Source organism: Heterodontus francisci, chromosome 11 (genome assembly GCF_036365525.1).
Source record: "Heterodontus francisci isolate sHetFra1 chromosome 11, sHetFra1.hap1, whole genome shotgun sequence".
Lineage (NCBI taxonomy): Eukaryota > Metazoa > Chordata > Chondrichthyes > Heterodontiformes > Heterodontidae > Heterodontus > Heterodontus francisci.
Window position 1 is genome coordinate 45,151,059 of NC_090381.1, and position 17,832 is coordinate 45,168,890.

General features: G+C 42.0%; 1 protein-coding gene across 1 annotated transcript; it reads left to right on the forward strand.

Annotated features, from left to right (window-relative positions):
• Nucleotides 1–15,090: 15,090 nt before the first annotated feature.
• Nucleotides 15,091–16,296, forward strand: her8.2 (hairy-related 8.2). The gene is made up of 4 exons (XM_068041417.1): nt 15,091–15,153; nt 15,261–15,356; nt 15,473–15,551; nt 15,815–16,296. The coding sequence occupies exons 1-4, from the start codon at nt 15,091–15,093 to the stop codon at nt 16,294–16,296; spliced, it is 720 nt and encodes a 239-aa protein (XP_067897518.1).
• Nucleotides 16,297–17,832: the final 1,536 nt, after the last annotated feature.

Consider the following 17,832-nt stretch of genomic DNA (forward strand, 5'->3'; position numbering starts at 1 on the left):
TCTGTGTGTAAAACTGGCATTGTGGACAAAAAAATAGCCAATTTTAATCTCCATTCAAATCAGGTGTTTTCCATAATGGGTGGAAGATCCACAATGCCAGTTTTAAGACCAGGAAAATGTCAATATTTGCAGGTGTTTATATATTTGTATAAGATTGGCACACAAAGTTTAAAACCTATGGTTTTACAGAAACAAGTTGCAAAAGTCTTGCCAAATTTCATATACTACAATTTTAAAAAACTAATGATAGGGCCAGTTTTCACAGAATCACAGAATTGTTACAATGCAGAAGGCGGGCATTCGGTCCATTGTGTCTGCACCAGCTGTCCGAAAGAGCAATTCACCTAGTGCCATTCCCCGCCTTCTCCCCGTAACCCTGCACATTCTTTCTTTTCATATAACAGTCTAATTCCCTTTTTGAATGTTTCAATTGAACCTGACTCCACCACACTCTCAGGCAGTGTATTCCAGACCTTAACCACTCGCTGTGTGAAAAACATTTTCTAAATACCGCTTTGGCTTCTCTTACCCATTACTTTAAAACTGTGCCCTTGCATTCTTGATCCTTTCACGAGTGGGAACAGTTTCTCCCTATCCACTCTGTCCAGACCCTTCATGATTTTGAGTACCTCTATCAAATCACCTCTCAGCCTTCTCTTCTCCAAGGAAAATATTCCTAACTTCTCCAATCTATCTTCATAACTGGAGTTCATCATCCCTGAAACCATTCTCATGAATCCTTTCTGCACTCTCTCCAATGACCTCACATCTTTCCTAAAGTGTGGCGCCCAGAAATCATCACAATACTCCAGCTGAGGCCGAACTATACTCCAACTGAGGCCGAATTAATGTCTTATATAAGTTCAACATAACCCCCTTGCTCTTGTACGCTATGCCCCTATTAATAAAGCCCAGGATACTGTATGTTTTATTAACCTCTCGCTTAACCTATCCTGCCACCATCAATGACCTATGCACATATAGACCCAGGTCCCTCTGCTCCTGCACCCACTTTAGAATTGTGCCCTTTATTCTATATTATCTCTCCATGTTCTTCTTACCAAAATGAATCACTTCAAATTTCTCTGCATTGAACTTCACTTGCCACTTGTCTGCCAATTCCACCAACTTCTCTATGTCCTTTTTTAGTTCTGCGCCATCCTCCTCACAGCTTACAAGTTTCGAAAACTTTGAAATTGTGCCCTGTACACCTAGGTCTAGGTCATTAATATATTTCAGGAAAAGTAAGGGAGCTAACACTGACCCCTGGAGAACTCAACTACAAACCGTCCTCCAGCCCAAAAAACATCCATTAATCACTACTCTTTGTTTCCTGTCACGCAGTCAATTCTGTATCCATGTTCCTACTGCCCCTTTTATCCCATGAGCTATAACTTCAACTCAGAAGTCTGTTGTGTGGCACTGTAACAAAAAGCTTTTTGAAAGTCCATGTACACCACATCAACAGCATTACCCTCATCAACCCTCTCTGTTACCTCCTCAAAAAACTCCAGCAAATTAGTTAAACATGATTTTCCCTTAAGAAATCAATGCTGGCTTTCCTTAATTAACTCGCATTTGTCCTTGGACTATTGATTTTATCCCGATTTATTGTTTCTAGAAGTTTCCCCACCACCGAAGTTAAACTGACTGGCCTGTAGTTGCTGGGCTTATCTTTACACCCTTTTTTGAACATGGGTGTCACTTTTGCAATTCTCCAGTCCTCTGGCACCACCTCCGAGTCTAAGGAAGGCTGAAAAATTATGGCCAGCGCCTCCGTGATTTCCACCCTCACTTACCTCAATATCCTTGGATGCAATTTATCCGGTCCTGGTACTTTAATCAACTTTAAGTACAGACTGCCTATCTAATATGTCATCCTTATGAATTTTAAACCCTTCTAGTGTCTGAATTACCTCCTCTTTCACCATTGCCTGGGTTGCATCTTCTTCCTTGGTAAAGACAGATGCAGAGTATTCATTTAATACCTCAGCCGTGTCCTCTGCCTCCATGTGTAAATCCCCTTTATAGTCCTGAATCGGCTCCATTCCTCCTTTTACCACCCTTTTATTATTTATGTCTATAGAAAACTTTGGGATTCCTTGTAATGTTAGCTGCCAGTCTCTTTTCATGACCTCTCTTTGTTTCTCTTATTTGCTTTTCACTTCCCCTCTGGATCTTCTATATTCAGCCTTGTTCTCAATAGTATTTTCTATCTGGCATCTGTCATAAGCACACTTTTTCTTCTTTATCTTAATCTCTATCTCTTTTGTCATCCAGAGAGCTCTGGAATTGTTTACCCTACCTTTCCCCTTCAAGGGAACATACCTTGACCGTGTCTCTTCTTTGAAAGTAGCCCATTATTCAACTACCGTTTATGCTGCCAAACTTTGACTTCAATTTATTCACCCCAGCTTCGTTCTTAACCCATTGAAGTTGGCCTTCCCCCAGTTAATTATTCTAATTCTGGATTGTCCTTTGTCCTTTGTCCTTTTCCATAGTCAGCCTAAACCTTATGATACAATGATCACTGTCCCTAAATGTTTTCCTACTGATACTTGATCCACTTGGCCCACCACATTCCCCAGATCCAGGTCGAGCAGTGCCTTTCTTGTTGGACTAGCAATATACTGCTGTACAAAACTTTCCTGAACACACACTAGCAATTCTTGCCCCTCACTGCCCTTTACACTGCTACTATCCAGTCTATGTTCAGATAATTAAAATCCCCCATTATAACTACCCTATAGTTTTTGCACCTCTCTGGCATTTCCTTGCAAATTGTTCCTGTACATCCTTCCCACTAGTTGGTGGTCTATAGACAGCACCAAGCAATGTAACTGCACCATTTTTGTTCCTTAGCTCGAGCCAAATTGATTCTGTCCTCGACCCCTCCTTTTTCTCCAGCGCTGCAATGCTCTCCTTAATCAATACCACCACACCTCACCCCTTTTTTCCCTTTCCCATCTTTCCTGAACACCTTGTATCCAGGAATATTTAACACCCAGTCTTGCCCTTCTTTGAGCCAGGTCTCTGTTATAGCCACAACATCATATTTCCACATGTCAATCTGCGCCATTAGCTCACCAATCTTATTAACATCACTCCGTGCATTCACATCCATGCATATTAACCTTGATTTAGACTTTATTACTTTCTCCCTTATTCTGACCCCCCCTAATAACTTACAATTTGTTACTCTAGTGCTACCTATCCCTCCCAGTATTCTGGGCACTATTCCTCTCTGATATTTCCTCCTGGTTCCCACACCCCTGCCATGTTATTTTAAACCCTCCCCAATAGCACTAGCAAATCACCCCACAAAGAAATTTGTCCTAGCTATGTTCAGATGCCACCTGTCTGGCCTGTACAGGTCCCACCTTCTCCAGAACTGGTCCCAGTGTCCCAGGAACTTAAAGTCCTCCCTCCTGCACTATCTTTCCAGCCACGCAATAATCTGCACTTAACCTCCTATTTCTACACTCACTTGCGCATGGTACTGAGAGATTACCACTTTTGAGGCCCTGCTTACCTAGCTCAGTAAACTCTTTCTGCAGGACCACATTCCTCTTCCTACTTATGTCGTTGGTACCAATGTGGACCACTACTGCTGGCTGTTCACCTTCCCCATTCAGGATGCTCTGCAGCTGTTCAGTGACAATATTGACCCTGGCACCAGGGAGGCAACGTACCATCCTGGATTCATGTCTGCGGCCACAGAAACACCTGTCTGTTCCCCTGACTATCAAATGTCCTACTACTATCGCTCTTCCAGTCTTCTTTGTGCCCCTCTGTGCAGCTGAGCCACCCATGGTGCCGAGGCCTTGGCTCTGCCTGCACTCTCCAGATGAACCATCACTTTTCTTAGTATTCAGAACTGAATACCTGTTGGAGAGTGACACTACTCAGGGGTCTCCTGCACTACCTGCCTGTTTCTTCTTGACTGTCTGGTGGTCACCCATTCCCTCTCTGCCTGCACACTTTTAAGCTGTGGGGTGACCATATCTATAAACATGCCACCCATGAAGCTCTCGTCCTCATGGATGTGCCACAGTGATGAATTCCACAATCCAGAGCTCAAGCTGCTGCAACTGACGACAGACACTTCCTGCACATATGGTTATCCAGGACCCAAAAAGTGTCCTGGAGTTGCCACATAGCACAGGATGTGCACTCCTGAGGTTGGAGCAGCCCTGTCATTCATCTATCTGTTGGATAACAAACCTTGGTACTATAAATAAACCCTGCTACTACTAATACAAACACACAGGACAACAGTTTTGCTTGCACTGTGTCTTCATTGAACTGAATCTGTGATGGCTGCCTGCATGGTAGAGGTCACATGACTATGGCAAGCCAGGAGGCACATTAGTACAGTATTGCATTTCTATCCTTCTCGTACAAAAAAAGGAAAAAAAATTGCATGCATTATCATTTACACTGAGTTACCCAAATTACCCACTATGCACACAACTGTTATTCTCTGCACATGCATTGCACACATAGTCTTTAAATCGTGCCGGTCTCTTAATGGTGCGCCTGCGCATTGTTGTTAGCTGTTCATCTGGGTGATTTTCCTTCTCCGGGGAGTGTCGTTCCAGTGTTATTTGTTGCCACGGTAACTGTTGTTGTAGTTCCATTTCTGTTGTTGGGGTGCTGTGGACCTCTGGGACTGATGGATGACCTGTGCAGATAGTGAGTTCACATCTTCCTGATCGGCTGCCTGCAGTAACAGAACAGTTTCTCCACTTGTGCGTATCTGCCTGCGGTTTAGTTTTAGTTTTAGTTTTAGAGATACAGCACTGAAACAGGCCCTTCGGCCCACCGAGTCTGTGCCGCCGGTATATCTAGTCATTCACTTCCACCACATACGATCGAAGTGACAACAGCTCTATGCAAGTCCCAAGTTGCCATTTGGGCTGACTCTTGTTGAGAGTGTTGAAGGTGTGTACCTTTACTGGTTCTCCAATGCTCAATTCTGGCAATAGTTTGGCAGTTTTGTCAAAATTACATTTGGCTCTCTGCCGTTTAACCTTAATTTTGTCACTCATGCCTGTTACGACTTCTGGCTTCAGTAGCTTTTTTGCTATTGGAAGATTAATTTTGGATAAAGGCCTGCTACCCGACCTGAACCTGACGGGACCCGACGACATGTGTCGGGTTCGGGTCGGGTCCGAGTCGGGTTGGGTCGCACTTCCGGGTCCAGCATTTGGGCTCGGGTCGGGTCGGGCCGGATCGGACACGCTCGATCACCACATCAGGTAAGTAACTCTAACGTTAATTTACTTTTCGGACTTTAAAGGTGGTTTTGTTACAGTTATTTTAAGCATGTGCGGGTAAGGAACAAAGTGAAAAACGGAAGGTAAGTTAACTGATGGTCAGGTCGGGTCGGGCGCGGGAAAAAATGGAAGGACTTGGGCCGGGTCGGACCTCATTTGCAGACACGAGCAAGCCTTTAATTTGAGTGCAGCATGACATTAGTCTTTGTACTGGGCTATTTTCCATGCCTTCAGTAGGTGTGTTTCTCCACTCGAGGATTGCCTTGTATACATCTATGCTGAATTTGTTCGATTTCTTTATGATTTCTTTGGTGATTTTCACTGCCGCCTCAGCCTTTCCATTTGACTGTGGAAAATGTGGAGATGATGTATGGTGTTGAATTTCCCAATCCTTTGTTAAGTGGCTGAAATTTTCCACTTGTGAACTGAGAGCCATTGTCGCTCATCACAATGTCCGGAATGCTGTAAATGACTGAAGTGTACTTTCAGGCATTCAACAATCTCACCAGTAGTTGTTGAAGTCAGCTGGTCTGTCTCCCAGTAGTCAGAATAGTAGTCCATGGTGACAAGGTAACCAGTTCCTGCAAGAGTGAAGAGGTCTACTCCCAGCTTCATCCATGGTGTGTCTGGGATGTCATGTGTAATCAGTGGCTCTTTAACTTGCATAGCTTGGTACTCGTTTCACACGCTGCACTGGCTGATGTGGTCCTGGATTTATTGCTCATGTTTGCCCAACAGAGCACTTCTCTTGCTTTCCTCAGACTCGACACAATTCCTTGGTGGCTTGCATGGATGCGCTTTCACATCTCTCCTCTCAACTCCTGAAGGATAATGATTCTATTTCCTTTGTACAAGATGCCATCTTGGGCTGTCAATTCTTCTCTGTGTGACCACAGGAATGTCCTTGATGCTTTCAGGCCATCCTTTCATCACTACTTCTTGCAATACTTGGAAAGTTGTATCTTGTTGGGTAGTTTGCTTGATTTGAGAAAGGCAGATTCAATATCTCTGCTGGGTTGCTGGCTTCCAGAGCATGTCGAACTGCAGCTGAATCAGAAAGATTTCATACTCTGTCATAGCATCCTCTACTTTCTTCACAGGGAGTGCTGCTCTCGACAGCATGTCAATGATGTATATCTGTTTCCCTTGCTTGTTTGTCACATCCAGATGACATCTCAGTAACTGGAGTAACATTTTTTGCAGACGCTTTGGAGCAGATAGTAGCAGCTTGAGGAAAATGCCTTGAAGCGGCTTGTGGTCAGACTCGACTGTCACTTTGTCTCTTCCAAGTAGGTATTGATGAAAATGTTCACAAGTAAAGACAATGGCCAGGCACTCTTTCTCGATCGGAGCGTAGCATTATTCCATTTGTGTTAACGCCCTGGATGCAAATGCAACCAGTTGTTCTTGCTGCATTAAGGTTTCTCCAAATCCTGTCTAACTGGCATCACACTGTAGGGTAACTTCATCATTTACGTCACAGTATTTCAGCACTGGCGTTGCTGTCACCAGTTGCTTGATTTTAGTGAACGCTGCTTCTTGTTCTGTGTCCCAATACCATGGCATGTCCTTGGCAGTGAGTTGGCATAATGGTTCACACTCCAATGACAAATTGGACAAGAATTTTGCTAAATAGTTGGCGAATCCAACAAATGGTTGCACTGCTTATACATCTGTTGGTCGCTGCATCGCTGCTACTGCTCTCACCTTTTCGGGAAAGGGGTGAAGATCTTTTGCTGTTAGTACATGGCCTGTGTACTTGACTTTGGGCATCTATAATTGCAATTATTTCTTGTTCAGCTTCAGGTTCATCTGGTGAGTTCTGTCTAGCAGTCGCACTAGATTTTGATCATGGTCAGCAATGGCTTCTTCCATTGTGTCTCCGCATCCATAAACTAGCAGATCATCCACTGTAGCTTCCACTCCAGGAAGATCACTAACTATCTCATGCTGTCTGCGTTGATACTCCTTTGGAGCTGTCGAAATGCCAAACAGCATGCGCAACCATCTGTATCTCCCGAATGGCGTCCAGAATGTAGTTAGAAAACTGCTGCTTTCATCCAACTTCACTTGCCACAGATGCTGCCAGACTTGCTGAGTGGTTCCAGCATTTCTTGTTTTTATTTCACTTGCCAATAACCATCCTTCACATCTAGGGAGTGAAGATTTTTGCCCTTGTAAGTTGTGGCAAAATTCCTTTGATGGTTGGCATGGAGTAGTCAGATCTCTTCAGAGCTTTATTTAGATCCTTTGGGTCGATGCATTCCAGCTTTCTGGGTTGTTTCACTGCTACCATGCCTATAATCCATTCTGTAGAGGTTGTCACTTTCTTGATTACTCCCTTCTTTTCCAGCTCTTCTACATTGTCTTTCAGGCTGGCCTTGAGGGCAGCTGGAACTTTTCTCGGCAGATGCTGAATTGGTCTTAACCTTTCATCTACTTTGAAATGATATTTTCCAGAAAGACATCCTAAGCCTGTAAATACATCATTGTACTCCTCTAGGATCTGTTCTGTGGTCAATCGTTTAGTGTGCTGCGACATGTTGCAAATCTCTTTTTGCACGTTGAGAGTTACCAGTCGAAGCTTTAGACTTGCTTCTGCTGAGATAAGTGGCTTTTGCTTGCCATCTATAATCTGGAACTCCAGATCTTCATTCTTGTCATTGCATTGGGCTCTCAGAGTAACCTGTTCTCTTGGCACTAGTATGATGCCATCAAATAGCCTCAACCTTACTTTTGAGGGCATAATTTTTGGATCGCCATGTTGAGCCACTTCGCACAGATATGTGAAGGTCATGATGTTGCATGACACACTGATGTCTACCTGACGTTTTATGTTGACTTGATATTCTCCTTCTGCAGTCATCATTCCAACAGTCACAAACCATTTAGCACCTATCGACCTGACTGAACCAACCTGTTGTATGGTGCACAGCGATTCGTCAGAATCTTCAGCTGATATCTCTCCAGTGGCCATCTGCACCTGCTTGTTGTACTTCCTTCTAGCCAAACACTTGTGTGCAAAATGATTCAGCTTCTTGCAGTGAGAACACTGCTTTCCCCACACTGAACATGCCTTATTTTCCTTTGTGTGATGTCCTCTGCAGTATTTACATCCTGCCTTTTGTCATGATCTTTCTGCCCTGTCTATCAGCTTAATGGAAGACCTGGTCTGTTCTGCCATGAATATGCTCTAGCTGCTGATTTACAACCTCAGTATTTCAGCACATATCAATTGCTTTTCTGAGAGTAGGTTTCTCTTCTCTCATTAGATGTGCTCTCACTGCAGGATGTCTTATGCCTAATACAATCCTGTCTTTAATTAGATCATCTTTTCGTTGTGCAAATTCACAGGATTCTGTGAGGAGTGTTAATGCAGTCACATATTGATCAATTAACTCTTTTTCCTCTTGGGCCCAAATAATGAACACATATCATTCATAAGTTACATTCACTTGGGGTTCAAAGCGTGCCTTCAAGGCTTTCAAAATTTCTGCTGTCCTTTTTTTTGTTCTTTGGAGAGATTTATCTTTGAGTACATTTTGTAACAGTCTCTCCACAACAGTGATAAAAGTGTAGCTACTTGTAGCTGCTCTGCTCTGTTAATTAAATGTGTTGCAATTTCATAATTTTGCCACTGCAAGTGGAAAAACTGCCAATTCTGCTTCATATCACCTTTCATTTTGACCAGCACAGGTAGAGGAAGATTTGCAGCCATTATGTCTTACCCAGTGCTTTCAGCTGTGGCCTGTTTCTTTGTTCCTTTTTTGTGGCTTCCTGTGACTTTTAGCAGCTTTCATCAGCTCTGAACATTCCTGTGTTTCTCTTTTAGTAGCTGTGCTTCTATACAGCTCTTCAACACTCAATCTCAGCTCCACTCTGACACCATGTTACGATCTCATAGGCCAACACTCTTGCTTGTACTGTGTCTTTATTGAACTGAACTTGTGATAGCTGCCTGCAGTGAGTGCCTCATGGTAGAGGTCACATGACAACAGCAAGCCAGGAGGCACATTAGTACAGTATTGCAGTTCTATCTCAAACACTAATAAGCCTACCAATAGTAATAATAACCTTACCACTGCTAATACTAAACTTTACCAATACTAATCTACCTTACCAATATTAATATACCCTACAAAATATAAATTGCTGACAATAGTAGTAATAACCTCACCGATAGTAATAAAATTTATTTTAAGAAAAAGATAAGGACTCACCAGCTGCCTACTGGTTACTTGTGATTAATGCTTAATATTTTTAATGTTTTTAAACTCCCAGTTCTTTAGACCGAGTTCCCAAGCAGCAAATACTCACCAGCTAATCAACTCACCACTTTCCTGTGATGTCATGGTTTGATTCTTTTTCCCAAACTCCGGCACTTAAAGATATGTTCCTCACAGGTCTGCCACTGCCAACTCTTTCCAGGTAAGTGGAAGGCCCTGAGCTTTCCTTACCGCTCCACTTAAGCAGACCTTGGATTGTTGGATTGTGTCTCACCCAAACAGACCTGAACCCATCCATATTTCTGAGCTCAAATTAATAATGTTCCCTCCATGTACTCCTCCCTCCACCCTGGCACAGGAATTCCCCTAAGAATGGGCCTGAAATTGGTAGTGGAATCTTAGCCGTAAAGAGGCTTGCAGCAGCATTAAAGGCTATCAGCTTTGCAGCCTTTCAAAATGCCGTACAAAATTGCAGCCTAAAGGCCTCCAGCCTTTCTGTTTACCCCTGCCAACCCCAAAATGTAAATTTTATCTGTCTGGAAATGAGAGGAGATTATTAGTAAACTCCAATCGGATCTTCCAATATGAAGCAAGCCCTGCCAAATCACGTGGAGATAAATGATGCAATGGCACTATTTGAAGAACGGGGAAGTTCTCCCCAGTGTCCTGGCCAATATTTATCCCTCAATCAACATCACTAAAAAATAGATTATCTGGTCCTGATGTCAATACTGTTTGTGGGGCCTTGCTGTGCACAAATTGGCCACCATATTTCCTACATTACAATAGTGACTACACTTCAAAAGTACAACATTAGTTGTAAACTGCTTTGGGATGTCCTGAGGTTGTAAAAGGCACTATATAAATGCAAGTCTTTCTTTCTAAGGCCCACTTTCACCAAGACTACTATTCTGGAGGTGGGAGGAAATTACTAGCAAACTCTACTCAGATCTTCCAATGTGAGGGGCTAGGCAAGGCTTATAGTATCCACTTTCAGTGAGACTATTATCCTTTGGGCCATTGTCAGGTAAAGATGCAGGAAAGTGATGCAGAAAGTGTTATGTAACTCCCATGTCACATCTTTCATTTAAACTTTCCTACTTATTTCAGGCAGGGGTTCTCTGCCCACCACTATTGATAACTCTGGTGATACGAATAAGGTACAAAGAAGATGGCCACCCACTGCCCATTCAATGGATGTAAATTAGTGAGGTTGCAAAAGCTACACCAGCGCCCCCTCCAAAAAGTAATGTTTGTACACCCTCACCATGTGGAAAAATAGATGATTCGTCTCTTCCTCAGGCAGTTTGACGCTGACCAATCCAGTTGTATCTGTAACAAAAACAAGAAATGCTGGATTCACTCAGCAGGTCTGGCAGCATCTGTGGAAAGAGAAGCAGAGTTAACGTTTCGGGTCAGTGACCCTTCTTCGGAACTCAGTTGTATCTGTGTTGAATCAGGGCCCAATGCATAAAACATATAGTGAAAACCTTGAATACTGCGTAAATAATTATTAAATATGTTTTGGCTATTATGTTAAGAGCCCGGATACATCACCGGCATGAATAGTATACACGAGGGTGGGGGAAGGCTTACTTTTTTTTTCAGGAAACATCTTAATCTTAAAACTGTGACATTCAGTTAACAGTTGCCAATCAAATCTTCACATCATGAATGTAGCAGCAACGCAAATCCACTTCACTGAAACACGAATGTCCCCAGCTAGTGCAAAAGTAACTTTGTTTCAACTTCTTAATATCTATCATTGTAAGATTATGAAGTCGCAACATCAGAGGACTGGGAGAAAACAACCTTCAGAAAAGGAAAGCAAGATCTGGTTTGGAAGAGACAGTGTGAATCACACACCAGAACCTCATTTACAAAATGCCGACTGACCTGCTGTGTATTTCCAGTATTTTGGGTTTGTTCTCCAGCGACTAAGATTTGTTACGCACATGGTTAAAGGCACCCAAAAAGAGAGTGATTATCATTTGACCACACATAGACCCGGAGCAATTCTTCCCATTTCTGGTCCATTAAAGATTAAAATCGTACAAATTGGTTGCTTTGAATGTGTTAAATTAAGTGTTAATTTTAACACAGATAATTATTACATTTCCTTTCGTCATGCGTATTTAAGTATGTTAATATGATTCACTGTCATTTTCTTTTTTAAAAAAAGTTATTTTTACATAAAAAAGGGAATGAAGACTCCGGGCACGTGCTGAACAACCTTGATCAGATGGAATGAACGAATTCATCACAAAAACGACAGCGTTCGCTCTTTAATCGTGGTGTTCAGTCTTGTGCGGGGCGTTATGGTAACTAAATGAGAATGAATTCATGGAAAACGAGCGTTAAACCATTTAAAAAAGACCTGCAGTGTAACCTTCAGCTTCCGGGCGTGGGAAAGAGTTCGAACAATGTCAGGTCATGAGATGTCGTATCACACAATCCCACAGTCTAAATAGGATGTTGCTGGATGTTCCATGCACTGCCTTTTAAAGCACTTTGTGCACCCTGCATGGGAATGACTGAAACCTATTGCGACAGATGGGAAGGGGACGGATTGTTTGAATGCATTGGCTCCAAACAAACCCACGGGACAACGACCTACTGGCAGAAAATGTAGAATTCATAAGGGTCTCAACGACGTTTGATCGATTTTGATTGCAGATGTATCATAGATGTTAGATTTGTTAAGTTTGAGGACAGCATTTCAAAATGAGAACCTGGCCATTTAGGAGGGAAAGCAGGAAGTATATTTGTATATACAAAGAGTCGTGAAAATCTGGAACTCTCTCCAAAAGCCTGTGGAGCTTTGAACAATGAGAAGGATAGATTTTTGTTGCTAAAATGCAGATAAGCCAATGGGGGAGCACGCTCGATGGGTTGAATGGCCTCGTCCTCTTCCTATGTTTCCATCTCAGTTAATACGAGACGAAATAAGTCTTTTTTTTTTTACAATTTTCAATGATTCAAGTAAATGGTGAGGTGGGTCTATAGTCCGTAAAATCTGATACAAGAGTAATAGTACTGGTCTCCCGTGAATTAAAAGGAACAAAACAATTATTGATTAAAATATTTAAAATTAAAGAAGTAGATTGGATTGAGTAAATACAAAAATGTAATTCTCGAAAGCCACTGGAGTGATGTAAGCGTGTCCCGGTTGCCATAGTGATTAAACTGGTGTCACGCCATCTGGAAGGATTCACCTTCTGGTCCCCATCCACTCGCTGCACAGCACCGTCTCCGCAGTTAATCTGGACGGTTGTTAGGAAATATTGTGAAAGAAGGTTATTGTTCGGAAGAATTTCCCACGTTCGTTCATACGCCTGGCAGTCGCGTGTCTTAAGGCAAACACAACCGCTGCGATGGATTTCCAAAAAAAGAAGAAAACTTTGCAGTGAATGAATGGACATCTGCCTCAATATCTGACGCAGTGTTCACAGCCCGAGCTCCTTCACAAAACCACTTCCAACCGCTTCAGGGAATGTGATGGACATTTTAAAAAGTGCTGGTTTTAAAATACATGCTTACAAGACTGGAGAGATTTACCACTGCTGTTAATCGTCAGGCTATCGTTCTGTTCTAAGGAACTGCACCTGTTAAATGAAACCACGAACTTGGAAATGAAATGAAATTTTAGTTTGAATATTTTGAAGCATGTTGCCGTTTTAGAGTTTAAAATCCAAGCACTTAATTGGCATATGTAACGTAAAGATATAAATGTTTAAAGATACTGCGTGTAGAGTGACCTTTTCAGTTCATACATAGTTGCTCCTTAAAATCGTGTTTTCAATTTGTAACAGGGAAAATGCACCCCCCCCCCCACCCCCCCGCAAGTTGAATCATTATTGAATTCCGCATAGAAATATTGGCTAAAATAGTGCACAGTTTCACTCAATTTTCTACATTAATAAAAGTCAGACGAGTCGGCATTTGACAGGGCTGCTGTTTGAAATTAAGGGCAATTTGAATGCCGTCACATGACAAATATTACTGATTCATTCTGTGCATTGTAATGCCACAATGCAAATTAAAATGCAAGGTCAGGAAAACCCCAGAATATTTCGGTCTGTGTTTTTATCTATTGTGCAGACGCACCATTCCTCCACTCGGGGACGCAAACTGAAAATCCTTACAGTCTTCCCCAAATGTGACAAAAAAAATCAACCAACTAGCAATTAATTGAAAACAAAATCAAAATGAGGACGCAGGCATTTTGTTAGTGAAATGAAGTGTGTGATTCTCCAATTGGGAGTCACATATTGTGTTGCTTCACGTCTCACCCCTGCCTGGTTTAACTAGCTTGTTGTCAGAATGACAGGCCCACGAATGGAAGATTCGCAAAGGGACCAATGGAGAGAGAGCGACCTCCTGGTGCAGTCCGTTACACACACATGAAGCAGCCCCGAAAGATAACCGAGGTGAACTGCAGCACAGTGCAGCCCGCCCTTTAACCCGGAGTGCTGGCTATCTGCGAAAATACATTACATAATAACAAAATGCAACATTCTCCAGTTAACAGAAAAAAATGAACTAGGTGAAATCTCAAAACACAAATTTCCAGCGAAAATGTTTTGATTAAGAAAATGAAAAAGCAGTAATATTTTTAAATAGTATTAATATCCAGTTCTAACTACACAGCTGAATGTGCCTTCTGTGCATGGGTTCACCTCAAATGGCCCTTCAGTAAGTTGCCAATAAAATTTCCTAGTCTGCCGAGCATTCTAAATATGAAATTGTTCATTTTTTAAATGGTTTACGTCACATTTTACAAACAAAATGAGTGATTTCTCATTGTCTTCTCATGGAAGACTCATGGAAGTTTGTCAATTGATTTAAAAAGGTTGCTCTAACAATAGTCAATACATTATTTCTTACAAAAGTGGAGCGGGGGGTGATTTTCTATATGGGTCCATCCACCGTATTGTCTAAAGTACATAAACTATTTCAAAAGCATGATACAGTAAGTTTCTAGAAAATGCAAACAAAATGAGTTCACTGTATTCCATTCCATAATGAACAGACAGCCCTGACAATGCAACTAGGAAAATGATACAAGCCCAACTAAGAACTCAAACAGCTGTGAATGGAAAGGGCGGATACATTTCACGTTTTGCAGTAACAAAATTGACACCATTCTTTGGAATGAAAAGGGACGGAGTTCCCAGGTGTAACAGGAGTAACACCATCTCATTTCTTACTGCGAACCAAATCCATGGGAATGTCGGGAGAGGTGATTTGAAAAGCCATGCGAACTGCTCTGAGTGCTGAAGGGAAGAGAAGATTGGGCTGGAAGAGATTCCTGGCCTTAGCCATCTGTCGCTCTTTGGGCGGGCAGGCTGGCCATTGAGTGCGAGCAGTGAGCTGTCACTGTTGATTGATGGACACTCGCCTCTGGCCGCGACCCCAAGTGTGGGAAAGTGGCTGAGCGGAGGAACTCACGCATTCACATGCTAATTCATGGATATAAATAGAAGTTCAGCAGAGAGCGAGAAGGCATCACAGCTTCAGACAGTCTGAAACTAGCTAGCATCTTGCAGCAAATCTCCCTTCCAGTCTGCAGATCGGTGGAAAAAATGACTGCGACAACTTTTAGCAACAACGTGGAAAAACTCTCCAATGCTAAAGAGGAACGCAAGGTAAGAAGAGTGCATTGTCAAGCAAGTTGCTTTTGGAAGCTGGCAAATGGTATTTACTGAGATTGCGACTTTGGCATTTGCTTATCCCGTTTACTTCTGCCCTGCAGTTAAGAAAACCTCTCATCGAAAGAAAAAGACGAGAACGGATCAACAACTGCCTCGATCAACTGAAAGAAACAGTAGTCGGTGCCTTTCGCCTGGATGTAAGTGCAATATCTGCGCTCTGCTTCTTGCTCTTCTGCCTTAAATGTATCTATGCTATTGGTATTTATTCAAACACATAAGAAGCACAATATAACATCTTTTCATTATTTTGTAGCAATCAAAACTTGAAAAAGCAGATATCCTCGAGATGACCGTAAAACATCTTCAGAATGTTCAAAACAGCAGGATGATTGGTGAGTTATATATCAATATCTTATTTTTACCGATTTTCGGAGTTAAGTGTAACACAAGGAAGGTATTATGAAGATGCAGGAAAATATGTTATATTTATTATATATGTAAACCATTCTATAAGAAATACTACTGGGGGAAATGTTAAATTATTTCATTCTAATGTATTTTTCTCTTTGAAATTGGAGTATCTATGAATATACAGTATTACAGTTGGGAAATAAAAAGCAGGCAGTTCATTTACCTATTCCTTGTCTTATTTTAGCCGATACTAAAATTGGACTTGAAGCTCAGCAGAGATATAGTGCTGGCTACATCCAGTGTATGCATGAAGTTCACAACCTGCTTTTAACCTGCGATTGGATGGACAAAACTGTTGGGGCGCGTTTGTTGAATCACTTACTCAAGTCACTGCCTCGATCCAGCGAAGATTCGCGTCAGCCCAGGCTGAAGACGCCTACAGTGAACCTCCAACCTGCTGAGACTCCGGTCTCCTCAGTGAGCCATGGGAACATGCCTTCAAACAATGCCGCGTCCTCGGGAGCTGTGGACTCATTCCCTCACTCATCTCCGGACCAAATCTGCAATCCTGGATTTAAAGCGTGCGGGAAAAACATGGAACCATTTCCAAATCCTACAGCAAACCTACAGCAACCTTCCAGCTCGCCTAGCCAACAGCTCCAAGAAGACTTGTCCTTGATTCACCATCCATCTGTTGCATCCTCAGACGTCTGGAGACCCTGGTGAAAGGACTGCAAAACTTCTCTAAAGATCAGACTCTCCTTATGTATCTCATAGATATGCTTCTCGAAACACTTCCGGGCAAATTAATGTCCCTTATGTGTGCTAAAATCAGGGTACTTCACGCTGAAGGGTGCTTATCCGTAGCCTATATTGTAGAAGGCGTTTACAATGTTGTATTCAATGAAATACATCTAATTTATTTGATAGAGAATTGCTTGCGGGCTTCTTACTTTCCCCTATGTTATGTTTATATTGCAATTAACAACTTATTAATAAACTTTGAAAATCAGTTTGTGTCTCATTCTGTAACAGGTGTTAAAACTTTGTCCGTCTGTCTTTGCGTTCAGTTACAACGACAGATCTATCTAACTAACCCTTTAATTGCCGTAGGAAAACATTCTGCCCTCTCACGCTGCTGTAAAGTTAACAAAATTGGAGACTTAAAAATAACAGGAAACTTAACCTTTAGTTTGAGAAAAAAGTTTAGTCTATGTCGTCATTCCAGCTGAACCTTTATGAGTAATAATATGTAGGTTATTAATATGGTCCATTTATAAACATTTACACTCAAGTTTCACAACGGCTGAGTTTACAAATATTTCAGGACAAAGAGGGATAATATAGTTTAATTGTCTTTTAACTCTGCAACATTAATTTCTAACTAGGTCATATTGGTTATTTGAATCAAACTTTAAACCGAACTAAACAACGACTTCAAATACAGCGAAAGGAGATGGTGATACTTTAGTCAGCCTGTGTCCAGAAGTTCAACAATCATAATTTAATTTCACACAACATGCGGCCCGATTCCCTTGATAAAATAGAAAAGGCCGTTAAATTTAAGCAGTGAGCTTTTCAAAAAATGGTAAAATGAGGCAAAAGAAAACGATTGTGCTGCTCATAAACGAACATCACACAACTGCTAATAGAGACTTCAGAAGTGCCTCCAATCGGCATGTAAATCGTTTGTTTGCTGTGATCTTTGGAGAGTGAAAGCTGTCGCTTTCAACACCCGAGTCTGGCCAGGCTTTTCTTTGATATGGAGACTTGGGAGGGAAGTTTCCCACGGTCTTAAGGCGGCTAACAATCAGCGCATAAAACAACTCATTTGTGAATGTGTTTAAGATTGCAAGTCCCGTTTTGCCTAGGATTTCAGTACTGCTCCTTTATGCATCAGGCCCTGGAGTAGAATCCACCGCCCCCCAACGCCCAATCATCTTTTACTAAAAAAACCGCATTTTTCATAATTTTCAGTGCCAATCCTGCCCCGTGCCAAGTACATCAATAACGGGCAGTGGCAGGAACAGCTTGGCAGCGCGTAGAGGGATCTGCAGAATGTGTCTTAGTAAGTCCAAACACATCCAAGCGGAAAGAGCAAAGGGAACAGTTGGTTTAATATGCTAACCGTAGGATAAATGAAAATGGTACTATGTTTTGTGGTAGAAAAACAAGTTACAAACAGGATTCCGTGCGGATAGTTAATCATGAAGATTACACAGTAATGAGAAATTTACAGAAATTAATCTTTCTTGGATGCAA